This window comes from Anolis sagrei, chromosome 2 (genome assembly GCF_037176765.1).
Source record: "Anolis sagrei isolate rAnoSag1 chromosome 2, rAnoSag1.mat, whole genome shotgun sequence".
Lineage (NCBI taxonomy): Eukaryota > Metazoa > Chordata > Lepidosauria > Squamata > Dactyloidae > Anolis > Anolis sagrei.
In genome coordinates, this window is record NC_090022.1 from 120,939,887 (window position 1) to 120,955,267 (window position 15,381).

Here is a 15,381-nt window from a genome sequence, read left to right on the forward strand (position 1 = left end):
CTAGGTCTTGCGAGACTTGCAGTCCAATAACATCTGCTACATCTTCCTTTTGATACTGCTTTAAACACTGACAATGCTTGGATGTTTTCCTTTCTCAAATGTTCTGTGTAAATAAGTTCCCCATAAAGTCTGTGGGTTTGTCATCATATGGAAACAGATCCTGTAGCAGCTGCCCCTCAGGAATTCCTAGTGCTGGGGCAGCTGAGAAGTATGAAGCAGTATTCTTAGCACCAGTCACGGTTTGAGGTGCATTTGACAACTGTAGTCCTAGAAGAATACGAATTCATAAATGGAAGACCCTGCCTCCAAACTCCATTCAGCCCTCTGGTTCTGAGATTTATAATTCCTTTGGGGAAATGTATGTTCTTGTCGCTGGAAGCATATTAATCCTTCTGGGTGGATGAGAAACACATATCCTACAGTTTATATCTTGGCATTTCTTCACTGTTGCCACCCGTTGCCAACATGTCCCAAATTTATGCTTTGGTTCTGCAACAGCAATGTATTGGGTACTGGCCAGAGCTTAAGTGTTCCAGGAAATAGCACGTGTTTACTTGTGCTCTCTGCCACGGATGAGTGAAAATCCTTTGTAAGATATGTTCAAGCAATCACTTCTCTTGAGTCTCTTGGGTCCTAAAATGTTTGTTTCATTCCCATGGAGGCTTCCAAGTGAAATATGAGAACTGTGTCATCTAAAGACTAAAAAATGATTTTGGTATAGTTGGAAAATAACATTTTAGGCTGTTGGGGGCAAGAATGGGAGACTCCAAAAAAAACCAAACCTAGGTTGTTTAATTGTGCCATTTCTGAGTGCTTAGCCCAATCCTTTAATTCCTCCCACCAGCCCATTTCCTTTCCACTTCACTACCTGACATGCCTTCTCATAAGGATGGTGCAACCCCGGTGGGACCGCCTTCCACCTGGAAACCAATGCCCTCACTGCGGAAGAAGATGCAGAGCAAGAATAGGGCTCCACAGCCACATGCGGACCCACAAGGAACCCATGATGGAAGACCATCTTACTCGTCCAACGAGGGATCGCCTAAGTAAAAAAGTAAGCTCAGATGAGCTCTGGATTACAGGTCTTAATTTCCTGAGGCTGCCAACCAATTGATGCCAGACCTTGGTGTGTGTATATATATTAGGAACAAGGTTGATATAATTCAGAAGTTCATACCAATGAGTTAGGGGGTGTGCTATGGACAAAGTAACCCTCTCCCTCAAATGCTGCTTGCTAAGTCACATCAATGGCAGCCTGGCATTCACAGCACTTCTTGCAGAAGATCCTTCCAAGGATCCCGGGAACACAAAATCTACTGTGTTTAGGCAATCTGTCCAATGGCTTTGCCACTGTCTGATGGTACTCTGGAATGCTAGATAATAGCTAACTGCAGGGTTTTAAAGAAATATATTATTTACTAGCACATATACCCAGATGGTGTCGTTGAGACCACTGCCTGCCTACTTTCCCCCTTCTATAGCTCTGCCTCACAATACTGCTATGGCAACACACTGGCAATGGTGAATAATACATGTTCCCTTCCACACAGCTGTAAAAAAATCCACATTGAACTGGATTATATGGCAGTGTGGACTCAGATAATACAGTTCAAAGCAGATATTGTGGAGTATCTGTCTTGATATTCTGGGTTATATGGCTGTGTGGAAGGGCCCTTTCTTTCCCTTCTCTATTTCCCTCATACACCTTCTTTCTTTCCTTTCTCTTCCTTTCCCTTCCTTATGTCTTCTCTATCTTCCTTCATCCCTTCTTTCTTCTCTTTCTTTCTTTCTTTCTTTCTTTATACCTTTTCCCCTTTCTTTTCTTTTCTTTTCTTTTCCTTTCCTTTTTTTTCTTTTGCAAATTATAAAATTGGAATGTATTGTGAAAGGCTTTCACAGCCGGAATCAATGGGGTGTTGTGTGGTTTGTTTTCCGGCTGTATGGCTGTGTTCTAGCAGCATTTTCTCCTGATGTTTCATCTGTGTCCATGGCTGGCAACTTCCTCTGCATGACTCTATTGTCCATTTTCTCCAGATCATATTGGGGGACCTAAAGTTTCCTAGAATCACAGATCATAGAGTTGGAAGAGACCTTGTGAGCCATCCAGTCCAACCCCCTCAGCCTTCTCTTCTGAAGGCTAAACATACCCAACTCTTTAAGCTGCTCCTCATAGGGCTTGCTTTCCAGACCCTTGATCATTTTAGTCACCCTCCTCTGGACACATTCCAGCTTGTCAACATCTTCCTTCAATTGTAGTGCCCAGGACTGGACACAGTGTGATCCTAGGCAGAATAGAGGGGTAGCATGACTTCCCTGGATCTAGACATTAGACTCCTATTTATGCAGGCCAAAATCCCATTGGCCTTGTTTGCCACCACATGACATTGTTGGCTCATGTTTAACTTGTTGTCCAAGAAGAATATACCTCACAACCTCTGAGGATGCCTGCCACAGATGTGGGTGAAACGTCAGGAGAGAATACTTCTGGAACATGGCCATACAGCCCAGAAAACAGCAACCCAGTGATTCTGGCCATGAAAATCTTTGACAACACCTTGGTAGAATTCTCTGTGGGAATCTCTAGGCCCTCCAGCATAAGTCTATAATTGAACCCCAACAGAAGATGACCATGGAGGACCTGGAGATTCCTAGGGATAACATGTGAATAATCAAATCTGCAGAAGTCCAATCTGCAAAGGTGGAGGATCAACTGTATTGGGTGGGTAGCAGCAGGGAAAGAGAAAGAGAGAGAGGATGAAGTCCAGGGGTAAAAGGGGTGGAATTGATTCTCATGAGCCTGCCTTTGATGGGCAGCGCCTAGCAGAAGGTCCTCCTGCCTGGAAGAGTTAAAAACCACCCTCTTCCTTCTGAAGCCTTAATGACTCGGATTGGATGTCTTGCTCCCGTTAATAAGGAAGCCTCGGGATGAGCCATATCCCGGCCCACCTCTCTCCTTCCCTCCTCACTCGGGTGCCTCCCTCCCTCCCTCCCTCCCTCTGCCTTGATCTTCTCGGAGCAGAGCCGGCTGGCATGCCCTCTCCCCCGCTCTCTTGGCAAGCGCCCCTCCAAAGCTAGGCAAGGAAAGCCATCTTGCTATTGTCTTCGCGCTTTCAAGCTCGCGGATTTATTTATTTTTACTGTTATTATTATTGCGTGCCAACCTCCCTGCCTTCCTTTCCCCTCCTTCCTTGCCTCCCTCCTTCCCCTCGAGATCCATGAGCCAGGGCTGATTGATGGCCATGAGGAGCAGGCTGTCTCTGGCAGCTTCCCTGCTGGGCTTGAGGGGGAGAGACTGCCTGCCTTCCTCGGGCACTTGGCATTGGTCCCATTGGTCTTTCGCTTCCCCCAACTCAATGCCAGGGGCAAAGCGGGGAGGGAGCCCTCTGTGTGTGAGTGAGTATGTGTCTCCCTGTCTAGGGAGGTGCCTACCTAAAGGGAGATCTCTGCACAGTCGTCTCCTTGCTCTGCATAGCAAGCACACAGCAAAAGGCACCCACTCAGAGGAAGCACAGCTGGGCTGGTTAAGCCCTCCCTCCCTCCTTTGCTCTCCACCCAGGGTGTACTTCTCCACAAGGAGGCAGGGTTTGGCCCTGGCAGCCAAAGGTTCCTTGTGCCCCTAAATCATAGAATCATAGAGTTGGAAGAGACCTCGTGGGCCATCCAGTCCAACCCCTTGCTAAGAAGCAGGACAATTGCATTCAACGCACCCCCAACAGATGGCCAAAAAACAAAAAACAAACCCTTGATCATTTTAGCTGCCCTTCTCTGGACACATTCCAGCCTGTCAACATCTCTCTTCAATTGTGGTGCCCAGAATTGGACACAGTGTGATTCCAGGTGTGGTCTGACCAAGGCAGAATAGAGGGGGAGCATGACTTCCCTGGATCTAGGCACTAGACTCCTATTGATGTAGGCCAAAATCCCATTGGCTTTTTTTAGCTGCAGCATCACATTCTTGCCTCATGTTTAATTGTTGCCCACAAGGACTCCAAGGTATCTTTCGCACGTACTGCTGTCGTGCCAGGAGTCCCCCATTCTGTATCTTTCCATTTCATTTTTTTCTGCCTAAGTGGAGTGAGTATCTTGCATTTGTCTCCACTGAACTTCTAGCTTTTGGATAGCTTGAAGTCAGGCATTTAGAAATACAGTGGGCTTTCCATCTCAGCACATTGCGTACCCACAGATTCCAGCACTTTTGACAAGACTTTTTTTTTTATAAAAAAAAATCCGAATTTTGTTATTTTATATAAATGACACCAGGAGGGAGGGGGGCAGGCCCTGGAGGAGGAGGGTCTGGAAGAGGGCAGGGCCAGGAGGGGGCAGGGCAGGGCAGGGCCTGGGCCATCCTCAGGTGTCCTCTCAGCATAAGGACGGGGCTGCTCACCTCATCCTTATGCCATAAGGAAGGCGGGAGATGCCTCGACTGGCCCAATTCTCCACCCCCCCCCCCCCGATCCTAGGGCTGCTCTCTTGGCATTATGCTAGGAGGAGGCAGAGAGAGGAGGCAAATGAGAGTTCTCTGGGGGGCTTTCATCCATTGTGTGCCTTCCTCAAGCCATCCTTATGCCAGGAGAAGGGCAAGACACATGGTGGCTGAAAGCGCTCCAGAGGGCTCTCAGTGTCTTCCTCTCCCATTTTTTGGCATCAGGACATGGTGGGTCGCCATGCCCTTCTGCCAAGAGGACAAGGAAAATGAGGAGGGCTTGAGGTAAACACTCAGGAGGCTGCATCCAGGTCCTGGGCCCCCAGCCTTAGTTTGCAGATGCCTGACATAGCCTATGTGGATACAGGGGCCATAAAAATTAACATCATCCCACTATGGTACTGTAGTGCTATTTGTGTCTTTTGTTCCCTTCCTCCCTATTACAGGCAGAAAAACCTTTTAGTGTCAATTAAACTTTAATTCAAAATAAACAAGATCATAAAATGGCACTAAGACAAAGTTGATAGTGAACTTGTGCTAAACTTCAAGAAGTCTACTTGAAATGCTGTTTTGTCATGCCCACTAACATGAGTGGAACACCATCAAATCTATACTTAGGGGAATCCCCTCACAATATTCCTAATGATGTGGAAGAATCATAGCCCCATCTACACATCGATATAATGCAGTCTCATTATACAGTTTAATTTTATTGAACTGCATTATATGAGTCTATGCTACTCTCATATAATGGAGTTCAGTACAGTTAAACTGTATTATGAATCTGCATTATATGGCCATGTAGATGGGGCCTTAGTCACAAGTCCTCTTTTACCTTGTTGCAAAAAGAAAAAAAAGCCATTGAATAGCAATAGATTATAAACACTGAGACACCAGAAAAGGCATCTAGAGTTACAAAGAAAAGCCATTCAGACCTGAAAACAATTAACAAGGATTATTTACTGAAGAGCTGCTCTTATTAAGCACCCTGTAATATCAATAATTAAGGAGCTTAAAGTGTGGGAAAAGAGTGGATTTTTACTGCCTTTTCAATTAATATTTATTGTCAAGACAAGGATGTTGTTGCTTTTGTTAATAGCATTATCAGCATTTCTATAGTGATCATTAATTGGGTTGGGTAAACAACAAAATATTTTTGAAAACATTAACTAGTTAAAACCTGTATTAGACGTAATCTAGCAAAGGTAGATCAAGAAATTAGAAAACAAAATGCTAGGAAAATAAATAGGGCTTCACGTGCAGCCACAAAGGTCACAAACAGGGACTTCCTAATGTTTAAATGGAATCCCTTTCTCTGTAATTTGAATCCATTTCTCTGTGTCCTAGTTTCTTTAGCAGCAGAAAAGAAGCATGCTCCATCTTCAGTATGGTAGTGTTTCAAATATTTAAACATGGTTTAATCTCAAACTTCTCTTCTTCAGGGTAAATATACTGAAGCTCCCTAATTTGTTCCTGGTAGAGCATGGGCTCCAGATTTTTGATCACCCTTCTCTGGATACATTCCAGTTTATCAATTGTTGTTGTTCATTCGTTCAGTCGTCTCCGACTCTTCGTGACCTCATGGACCAGCCTACGCCAGAGCTCCCTGTCGGCCGTTACCACCCCCAGCTCCCTCAAGGTCAGTCCAGTCACTTCAAGGATGCCATCCATCCATCTTGCCCTTGGTCGGTCCCTCTTCCTTTTGCCTTCCACTTTCCCCAGCATAATTGTCTTCTCTAGGCTTTCCTGTCTCCTCATGATGTGGCCAAAGTACTTCAACTTTGTCTCTAGTATCTTTCCCTCCAGTGAGCAGTCGGGCTTTATTTCCTGGAGGATGGACTGGTTGGATCTTCTCGCAGTCCAAGGCACTCTCAGCACTTTCCTCCAACACCACAGCTCAAAAGCATCGATCTTCCTTCGTTCAGCCTTCCCTAAGGTCCAGCTCTCACATCCGTAGGTGACTACAGGGAAGACCATGGCTTTGACTAGGCGGATCTTTGTTGCCAGTCTGATGTCTCTACTCTTCACTATTTTATCGAGACTGGACATTGCTCTCCTCCCAAGAAGTAAGCGTCTTCTGATTTCCTGGCTACAGTCTGCATCTGCAGTAATCTTTGCACCTAGAAATACAAAGTCTGTCACGGCCTCCACGGTTTCTCCCTCTATTTTCCAGTTGTCAATCATTCTTGTTGCCATAATCTTGGTTTTTTTGACGTTTAGCTGCAACCCAGCTTTTGCGCTTTCTTCTTTCACCTTGATGAGAAGGCTCCTCAGCTCCTCCTCGCTTTCGGCCATCAGAGTGGTGTCATCTGCATATCTGAGGTTGTTAATGTTTCTTCCAGCAATTTTCACCCCAGCTTTGCATTCATCCAGCCCCGCACATCCTCGCATGATGTGTTCTGCATACAAGTTGAAAAGGTTGGGTGAGAGGATGCAGCCTTGCCGTACGCCTTTCCCAATCTGGAACCAGTCTGTTGTTCCGTGGTCAGTTCTGACTGTTGCTACTTGGTCCTTGTACAGATTCCTCAGGAGAGAGACAAGGTGGCTTGGGATGCCCATCCCACCAAGAACTTGCCACAATTTATTATGATCCACACAGTCAAAGGCTTTAGAATAGTCAATGAAGCAGAAGTAGATGTTTTTCTGAAACTCCCTGCCTTTCTCCATTATCCAGCAGATATTGGCAATCTGGTCTCTCGTTCCTCTGCCTTTTCTAAACCCAGCTTGAACATCTGGCAACTCTCGCTCCATGTATTGCTGGAGTCTTCCTTGCAGGATCTTGAGCATTACCTTACTGGCATGAGAAATAAGGGCCACTGTACGGAAGTTTGAGCAGTCTTTCGCATTTCCCTTTTTTGGTATGGGGATATAAGTTGATTTTTTCCAGTCTGATGGCCATTCTTGTGTTTTCCATATTTGCTGGCATATGGCATGCATCACCTTGACAGCATCATCTTTTAAGACTTTAAGCAGTTCAGCTGGGATCCCATCATCTCCTGCTGCCTTGTTGTTAGCAATGCTTCTTAAGGCCCATTCAACCTCACTCCTCAGGATGTCTGGTTCTAATTCATTCACCACACCGTCAAAGCTATCCTCGATATTGTTATCCTTCCTATACAGATCTTCTGTATAGTCTCGCCACCTTCTCTTGATCTCTTCAGCTTCTGTTAGGTCCCTGCCATCTTTGTTTCTTGTCATCAATTTCAAGTTTATCAATATCCTTCCTGAATTGTGCTACCCAGAACTAGACACAATATTCCAGATGAGAGTTGATAAGAGCAGAACAGTGTGGTACCTTGGCTTTCCTCAATCTAGGCACTAGACTCCTCTTGATGTACAGCCTAGAATCACATTGGCTTTTTAAGATGCCACATTACATTGTTGGCTCATATATTCAGTTTACAGTCTATTTAAATCCCCAATCATTGTCAAACCAAGTGATATTCATGCATTTCAATTTTTTTGCCTAAATGTTATACATTAAATTTCTCCCTGTTTGAACTTGTTGGTTTTGGCCCAGCTCTTTCAAATGTTAACATCATTTGGTGGAAGCTCCTTCCTTGGAAGCTTTTAAACAGAGGCTGGATGGCCATTTGTCAGGGTACTTTGATTGTGTTTTTCCTGCATGGCAGGGGGTTGGACTAGATGGCCCTTGTGGTCTCTTCTGACTCTGTTATTCTATGATTCTATGAGTTCTGATCCTATCTTCCTGTGTGTTAATTGCCCTTCCTAATTTGATGTCATCTGCAATTATGTCATCTATTCCATCATCAAAGCCAGTTAGAATTAAATAGCACTGGGCCCAGGGCAGAACACTGTGAACTTACTTCTCTTCAGGATGAAGAGGAGCCATTAGTGAGTTCATTGAAGGCCTTATTTAAATCAAGATATGCCACATCCACAGTATTCCCTTCATCTATCAAGATTGTAACTTGGTAGATACTTATAGACTAATGCTCTTGAACCTTTCCTGGTATTGATGTTGGGCTGCCTGGGTGGTAATTGTTTTGGTCCACTTCTCTTCCCTACTTTTGAAAATGGAGACAAAATTTGCTCTTCTCCAGTCTGTTGGGACTTCCCTAATTCTTGGGAATTCTCAAAGATGATTGCCAATGGTTCTGGGATAATGGGACAGGATTGAGAGGCACATATTACATTGCCATTACTTGAGTTTCAGTCTTAGAAGGTGATCTAGGAGAGCATTCTGTTTGTGGGTATTTGTAAAAAGGCACCATAATGTAATGGGTTGACTGGAAAGGCATGTGTTGGCAGCTGATTGGCTGAGCATGCCAGGAGCCAGAATTCTGATTGGCTACTGCCTCTAGCTTGCTGTTGAGACAAATGGGTTTAACTGTCACTTTCACCTCAGAGTGAAGAGAGCACTGGCTGGAAACAGCCAGGAAGGAAAGGACTGCCAACTCTCTAAAGCCTGATCATTTCTAAGACATGAAGCATATTTTAAAGACTGTGTAAAAGGACTGTTTATTCCCTCTGTTGTCTGTCTGACTTCAGAGAGACTGCTATATATATTGTTGCCCTGTTTGATCTTTTGAATGGAAGTAAAGATACTGTTACTTGTTACACAAGCCTGAGTGACGTTTTATTATACTGCAGGGTATATTTTGGTTCAGAAACTGTGGTAAAGCTTCTATTTATTTATACCTACAACCTCCAACACTGTTCTGTGGCATTGGCTTGTTATGAGATTTCACAAGCGCCTGTATCATTGCCCATGTTTTCTAAAATCCGCATGTAACTGGTGGGTGAAGTTTGTAGATCTAACTGGAAGGATCATCAAATGCTAATAATATTCAGGACTGTCTTTATCTTTCAGGGAAGCAGTGGAGATTCTGCCATGGAAATTCTGCTTCCTGAGGATAACTGAGTGTAGTGTAAAACAGCTTAATGGAATACAAAGAACAATTAGTATGCTTGCTAAAAGATCCAGGACAACCAAGGGGATTGCATCCCCCCATTATTACCATCGCAGAGGGAATGCAATGGTGTTCAGAACAGACTGCATACTTACTTTAGATCATCAGAAATCCCAATTAATTACACTGATGTATTGTGTGTTTTAGGTTTCAGCTCATTCACTTCCATATGCTCCACGGCACCAACACTGCACATATGGAAATGAAAAAGCCGACCTTAACACAGGCAAAACTTCAGTGCAATTAGCTGGAGATTCCAATGAGGAAGGGAGTGTATCACTCCTCTTGAATGATAACATTCACACTTTAGTAAACTGACAAAATAAGCAGTGTTTTTTTAAAGGACTGGGGCCTTGTAGGGCTTCAGGGGCCATGTAATGGGACTCTGCAAGTTGTATGCAACTTACAGTGTGAACTAGTTTCCCTTCCATGGTATACAGCAGTTTACTTATTTCTGAAGCAGGAGTCAGGGCCTCAATGCAGATCCACAAATACTCATATAGGACACATTGCCTGTTTTTGACCTCAGTAAGACCTGCATGACATTCTGAAGGCCTCAGAGAGACAATGCTCACTGCCCTTGTGCTCAAAAAATGAACTTACAACATTTAGATAAACCCCTTAGCTTTTCCTGTTCACCTCATGATCCCACCTTCTTCCTGAATGACACAGATGGTTAATTAAACTTTATTTATTTATTTATTTATTTGAAGCATTTCTATCCCATCCTTCTCAACCTCTGAAGGCTACCAACAGGCACTATTCCAAGCCAATAAAATATAGCAATATAGCATAAAATACAATTAAAACAGTTATAAATATACATTTAAACAGTTCACCAGTTCATGTCATCATTCAAATCAATCCATTGCAGTCCACTAAAAACATTATCTTCCCGAGCAAATCAATCTATTCTGCAAACACTTGATCCCACAACCAGGATTTGAGCTTCTTTGGAAGGTCAGGAGGGAGGGGGCAGATTTAATCTCATTAGAGAGGGAGTTCCACAGCTGAGGGGCCAGCACCGAGAAGGCCCTGTCTATTGTTCCTACCAAATGCGACTGCGATGGCGGTGGGATCAAGAGCAGGGTCTTCCCCGACGATCTTAAAGTCCTTGGAGATTTGTAGAGAAAGATACGTTCGGACAGGTAAACTGGATTCCTTTAGGGAATCCAATAACTTTAGACCCAATGGATAGTCAGGTGCTCTAAGAGGAGTATTGCAACATTTGGCCCAAAAACTTTGAAACTGCTGGCAAGATTCAAATCAAATGGTTGTTTCTTGTTTGGAGTGGTTCTTGCAAATACAACTTTTGCTCCACTACCACACCTATAGGCCTTAAAAATGTGTCTTAGTGTGTCCTGTATAATTGTTGTATTCACCGTAAGTAACTTGTTCCAGTGCAAGTGGGCTTAGGTGCATGATTCTAACGTGCCATATTGAATCTAAAGTGTATCTCAATTTTAGCAATGTAATTTAGTCAGAAAAGGTGAGCATTCGACTCGCATAAATATGACTATTATTATCTCTTGATACCATCATCAGAAAGTAGCTAGTTGTGCCATTTGTTGCAATGTTTGTTGCTTTTTCATTAGTTTCTCTCTCTGTGTAGTGGAAGCCCCCTTAGGTTTCCTAGGGACATGGCAACAAATTGAAAACTGCTTGTCAACATAGCGATAAAGATAACTTTAAATGTGCTTTGAAGGCAACTTTGAAAAGTAACTAGAAGGCATTTCTTTCTATTCCAAGAGAAAGACTTTATTTGCATTATATTGCATTTGAAATGTAACTTGAGTTAAATCTCATTGTCACCATCTTCTTCCACCACAAAAAGTAAATAAAAAAAAAATCTTAGTACAGGTAATTGATTCTAAAAATTTTGATTCTAAAATCTGAAATATTCCAAAATCTGAAATCCTCTCAGAATCTGAAACTAAAAGAATGATACCTTTGCTTTCTGATGGTTCAATGTACACAAAATTTCATTCATGCACAAAATTATTTAAAATATTGTATAAGAAGTAATTGACTGTTATATGTGTAAGGTATATGAAATAGAAATGAATTTTGCATTTAGACTTGCACCACACCTCCAAGATATTTCATTATGTACACATGTAGCAAACTCCTAAAATCCAAAATACCTCTCATCCCAAAGATTTTGGATTATGGATACAACTTGTATTTTGTTGCCTCTATGTTTAAAAGGAACATGGGAATCCCTAAATTCTGGAGCCTCGTTCCTCTTGTCACCTCAAAGAAGAGGTAAGTAATTATTTCCATTTTAGTACAACCATGGTGGACCACCATCACTTTTTCAACTGAAATTTGACTAGGAAAAATATAGAAAACTGAAATTGCTTCCAGTTCTGAATTCTGGCTTTGTTGGCAAATTTCATGGTGAGATGGGAGGCATTTTTAACTACTTCACTGTTCTTTGAGTACGTTTGGAGCAGTGATTTACCTTTTCACATTGGAAATGCAGAGATTGGGGACATTAAGGTGGCCTGAAGGCTGTTATTTCTCCAGTCTTGCCTTAGTGAAACACATTGTCCGAAGGATGAGGCTTAAATATGGGGCTTAAAGGAAGAAGCCACAAATACAACTTGTGGCTGGAGGGTGTTTATTAATGTTTAATGTAACTCTGCGTAGGTTTACACAACTCAGTGCTTCTGCTCATGCATGAAGCCCTCAGGGGCTATTTTATGTTCGTTCCTTCTCACAAGCCTCCAGCCTTGCGTTTCCATGGAAAATCCACCTGCCTATTCAGCTATTATAAAATGCTCATTTCTATGTAAAGTAGCAAGGTATGGACACATGCACACAGTAAGTGCATTTTCTGTGAGAAAATGTTGTAATTGTGCAAAAATTACATGTAGGGTTTTTTTTTTGGGGGGGGGGGAATAGATGCTTTTTCTATGCAGTTCGCAGCATTTTCTGCACAAACCACAAAATATCTTCTGCAAAGGAGATGCTGCATCCTATGCAAAACCATGTGCAAATATTGGATAGAATCACCCCCAAATTGTGAAAATTTTTTATTCAATCCAGAATTCCCCTTGGAAGGGCTTCCAATGACTTTTCTGTTGAAATTGTCCACATGCTTGTGGATTTCAATGGCTTCTCTATGTCATCTGACATGGTGGTTGTCCAGTATTTCTGTGTTCTCAAATAATATGTTGTGTCCAGGTTGGTTCATCAATGCACTGCCATGGCTGACTTCTCTGTTGAAGTAAGATATATAAACCCAATTTTTGTAGTTTCCAACAGATCTCACAGCCTTTATCTATGGACGTTTCACCTGCCATAGATGCAGGTGAAACGTCAGGAGAGAATGCTTCTGGAACATAACCATACAGCCCAGAAAACTCACAACAACCCCGTGATTCTGACCATGAAAGCCTTTGACAATACATTATTTCCAAATAACGTTGCCCACCTGTGTGGCTGAGTTAGTGACACCTTTGCTTCCCTTTGGTCCATGCACAAGATTATTGAAAACACCATCTATAAAACTTCAGGCTATTTATATAAAGCTCACAAACCAGAGGCAACATTATATCAAGTTCATCTTAACTGAACCCCAGAGAGTAATTTAAACCAAATTAGTGAGACAAAGTAGTATTTCTGCTTTGCTAAAAATACAAAAAAAAAAAAAAAAAAACAATTCGAAAAGAAATGCAGGGCATCAAGGGGGATTAAACAGCCAGTACAAGCTTTGTCTGTATTTAGTCTCTATGTGATTCTGAATTCAGATGCTTACATCTACGAGGAAACAGAGGACACAGCTTCATTGTCAGAAAAGAGCACTGAGAAAAAACCTGAATCTGTAATAGACAGGAATAAACTTAGTTGCATCTCACAAAACCAATAGACGTTCTCTAAGGTCATTTCAATATGATCCACACCAAAGAAAGCCTTTAATGATGTCAAGATGTCAAGAGCAACATGCAACCATTTACTAGGTGAAAAAAGGTCATGGGTAGTAAAGTTTCAATTGAACACCTCCACAATTCAGGGGTGACACCTCTAGACATTGTTGGACTGCAACTCCCAGCAGTCCCAGCCAGCATAGTCAATGGCAAGGAGTGCTGAGACTTGCAGTTCAACAAAATCTTGAGGGACACCCTTTGCTTGCTCATGTCCTACATAGACTCCTATTCTAGACCCTCAGCCTTAAAATTTTTTTGATATTTCCACACCAAAATTAACAACTCTTTGTGATATAGATGAGAGGTCTTATAGTTCACATTCCCTACTAGCTTCAAGCTGATAATTTCTTGCTACAAGGAAAGTCCCATTAGGCTAGCAGAAGCAGCATCCTGTTATTTTGCTTCCAAAACAGTAAACCTTGGAGGCTAAATCACGATGCGAAATTATACAGTATGACAGGACAAAGAAGTTCTCGAGCCCCAGTGTCATCATAAAACACACAAGCGGACCTGTCACTTTGATGTCGCGCTCGATGAAATCCCTACCTGCTCTTGACTCCTTCAAAGGCTGCCTTCTGGCAAGGACTTATCTGATGGTTTATTTGTGGCTAAAAGACAGGAAGAGAAGAAGAAATAAAAATTAAAACATGTTGACCTAACCCATAGATTTGCAGTTTACTCCCAAAGTAAATGATGGAATTTTGTGAGATCAACATCAAAACCAAACAAGCAAACAAATACATATATAAAATACTGTGGCACCTGTAATAAATTCTACTATCAAAGGCATTAAAGCAGCATTTCTGTATTCACAACCAGCCAAAAGGTAACATGTGAGCCAAAGGTATGGATAATTGAAGCAACTTTACTGAGGATTTGATAGCATTGCCTTGCCATTTATTAAATGACTCTGATAGGTCTTTTCCATTGCCTCACTCCTACTGAAATCATGGCCACACAGAAACAGATTTGTCCAAAGCTAGATTTGAATTACTTATCATGTCAGAAGCGAACTGGGGCTACAGTTATAATGCATTTTAAAACACAAAGTTAAGAACTTGGCATTATACTAGATTTCCTTTGACCAGTAGCTGGCCACTTGGAGTGCCACTGGTGTTGCTATAAGGAGGTCCTCCATTGTGCATGTGGCAGGGCTCAGGTTGCATTGTGATAGGTGGTCTGTGGTTTGCTCTTCTCCGCATTCACATCTTGTGGACTCCACTTTGTGGTCTTATTTTTTAAGGTTGGCTCTGCATCTCATGGTTCCAGAGCGCAGCCTATTCAGACCCTTAAAAGTCGCCCAGTCTTCTGTGTGCCCAGGAGGGAGTTTCTCATCCAGTATCAGCAATGGATTGAGGTTCTTGGTTTTTGCCTGCCACTTTTGGACTCTCGCTTGCTGAGGTGTTCCTGCGAATATCTCTGTAGATCTTAGGAAGCTATTTCTTGATTTAAGGCATCGGCGTATTGTCTGATATTCGAACAGGGAATGGGTCATAGATGTCACTCCCTTGGTCCTTTCATTATTGGCTGCTACTTGCTAATGAATGTCAGGTGGTACATACCAGCTAAACAGTATAATTTCTCCAGTGGTATAGGATGTAGACATCCTGTGATAATGAGAGGGACATTAGAGAAGCCATCCCGCAGGATAGTAACACATCTGGACATCCCCTGGGCAATGTCTTGTAGATGGCTGATTCTCTCACACCAGAAGCAACTTACAGTATGCAACCAACCAAAGCCAAATGAATATGTCTGGGTGAAAACATTTTAGTCAAATGCCAGGAAATTTTAATTATTTTTAATCCTATCAAATCAAAACAGTGCTTCCCTATTGCTAGTCTGGTATGAAAAGACCCCAGCATTTGATTTTGGATGTGACTTCCATTGCTTTTATTTGAACTTACTTGTACACAGTTTAGAGTTAAACTGTTTGTCTATATATTACCTCCCATAGTGTATAAATCTTGACAAGAATATTTCATGGAAGATCAGAAAACATACATTTCAAGAAACACATTTAAATGATAAAAAGGGCAAAACATGATGCAAATATGCTTCTATAGTGACACAATGAATTCCCGAATGTAAG

General features: G+C 42.4%; 1 protein-coding gene across 5 annotated transcripts in view; it reads right to left on the bottom strand.

The window, feature by feature from the left end:
* The window catches only part of TNRC6C (trinucleotide repeat containing adaptor 6C), a 539,926-nt gene that overhangs the window by 309,879 nt on the left and 214,666 nt on the right, over positions 1-15,381 (bottom strand). For all 5 annotated transcript variants that reach the window (XM_060764575.2, XM_060764576.2, XM_060764577.2 and 2 more), the window contains exon 3: positions 13,836-13,897. In XM_060764575.2, coding sequence (XP_060620558.2) covers positions 13,836-13,897 — 62 coding nt within the window. The remainder of the gene's footprint in view (positions 1-13,835; positions 13,898-15,381) is intronic.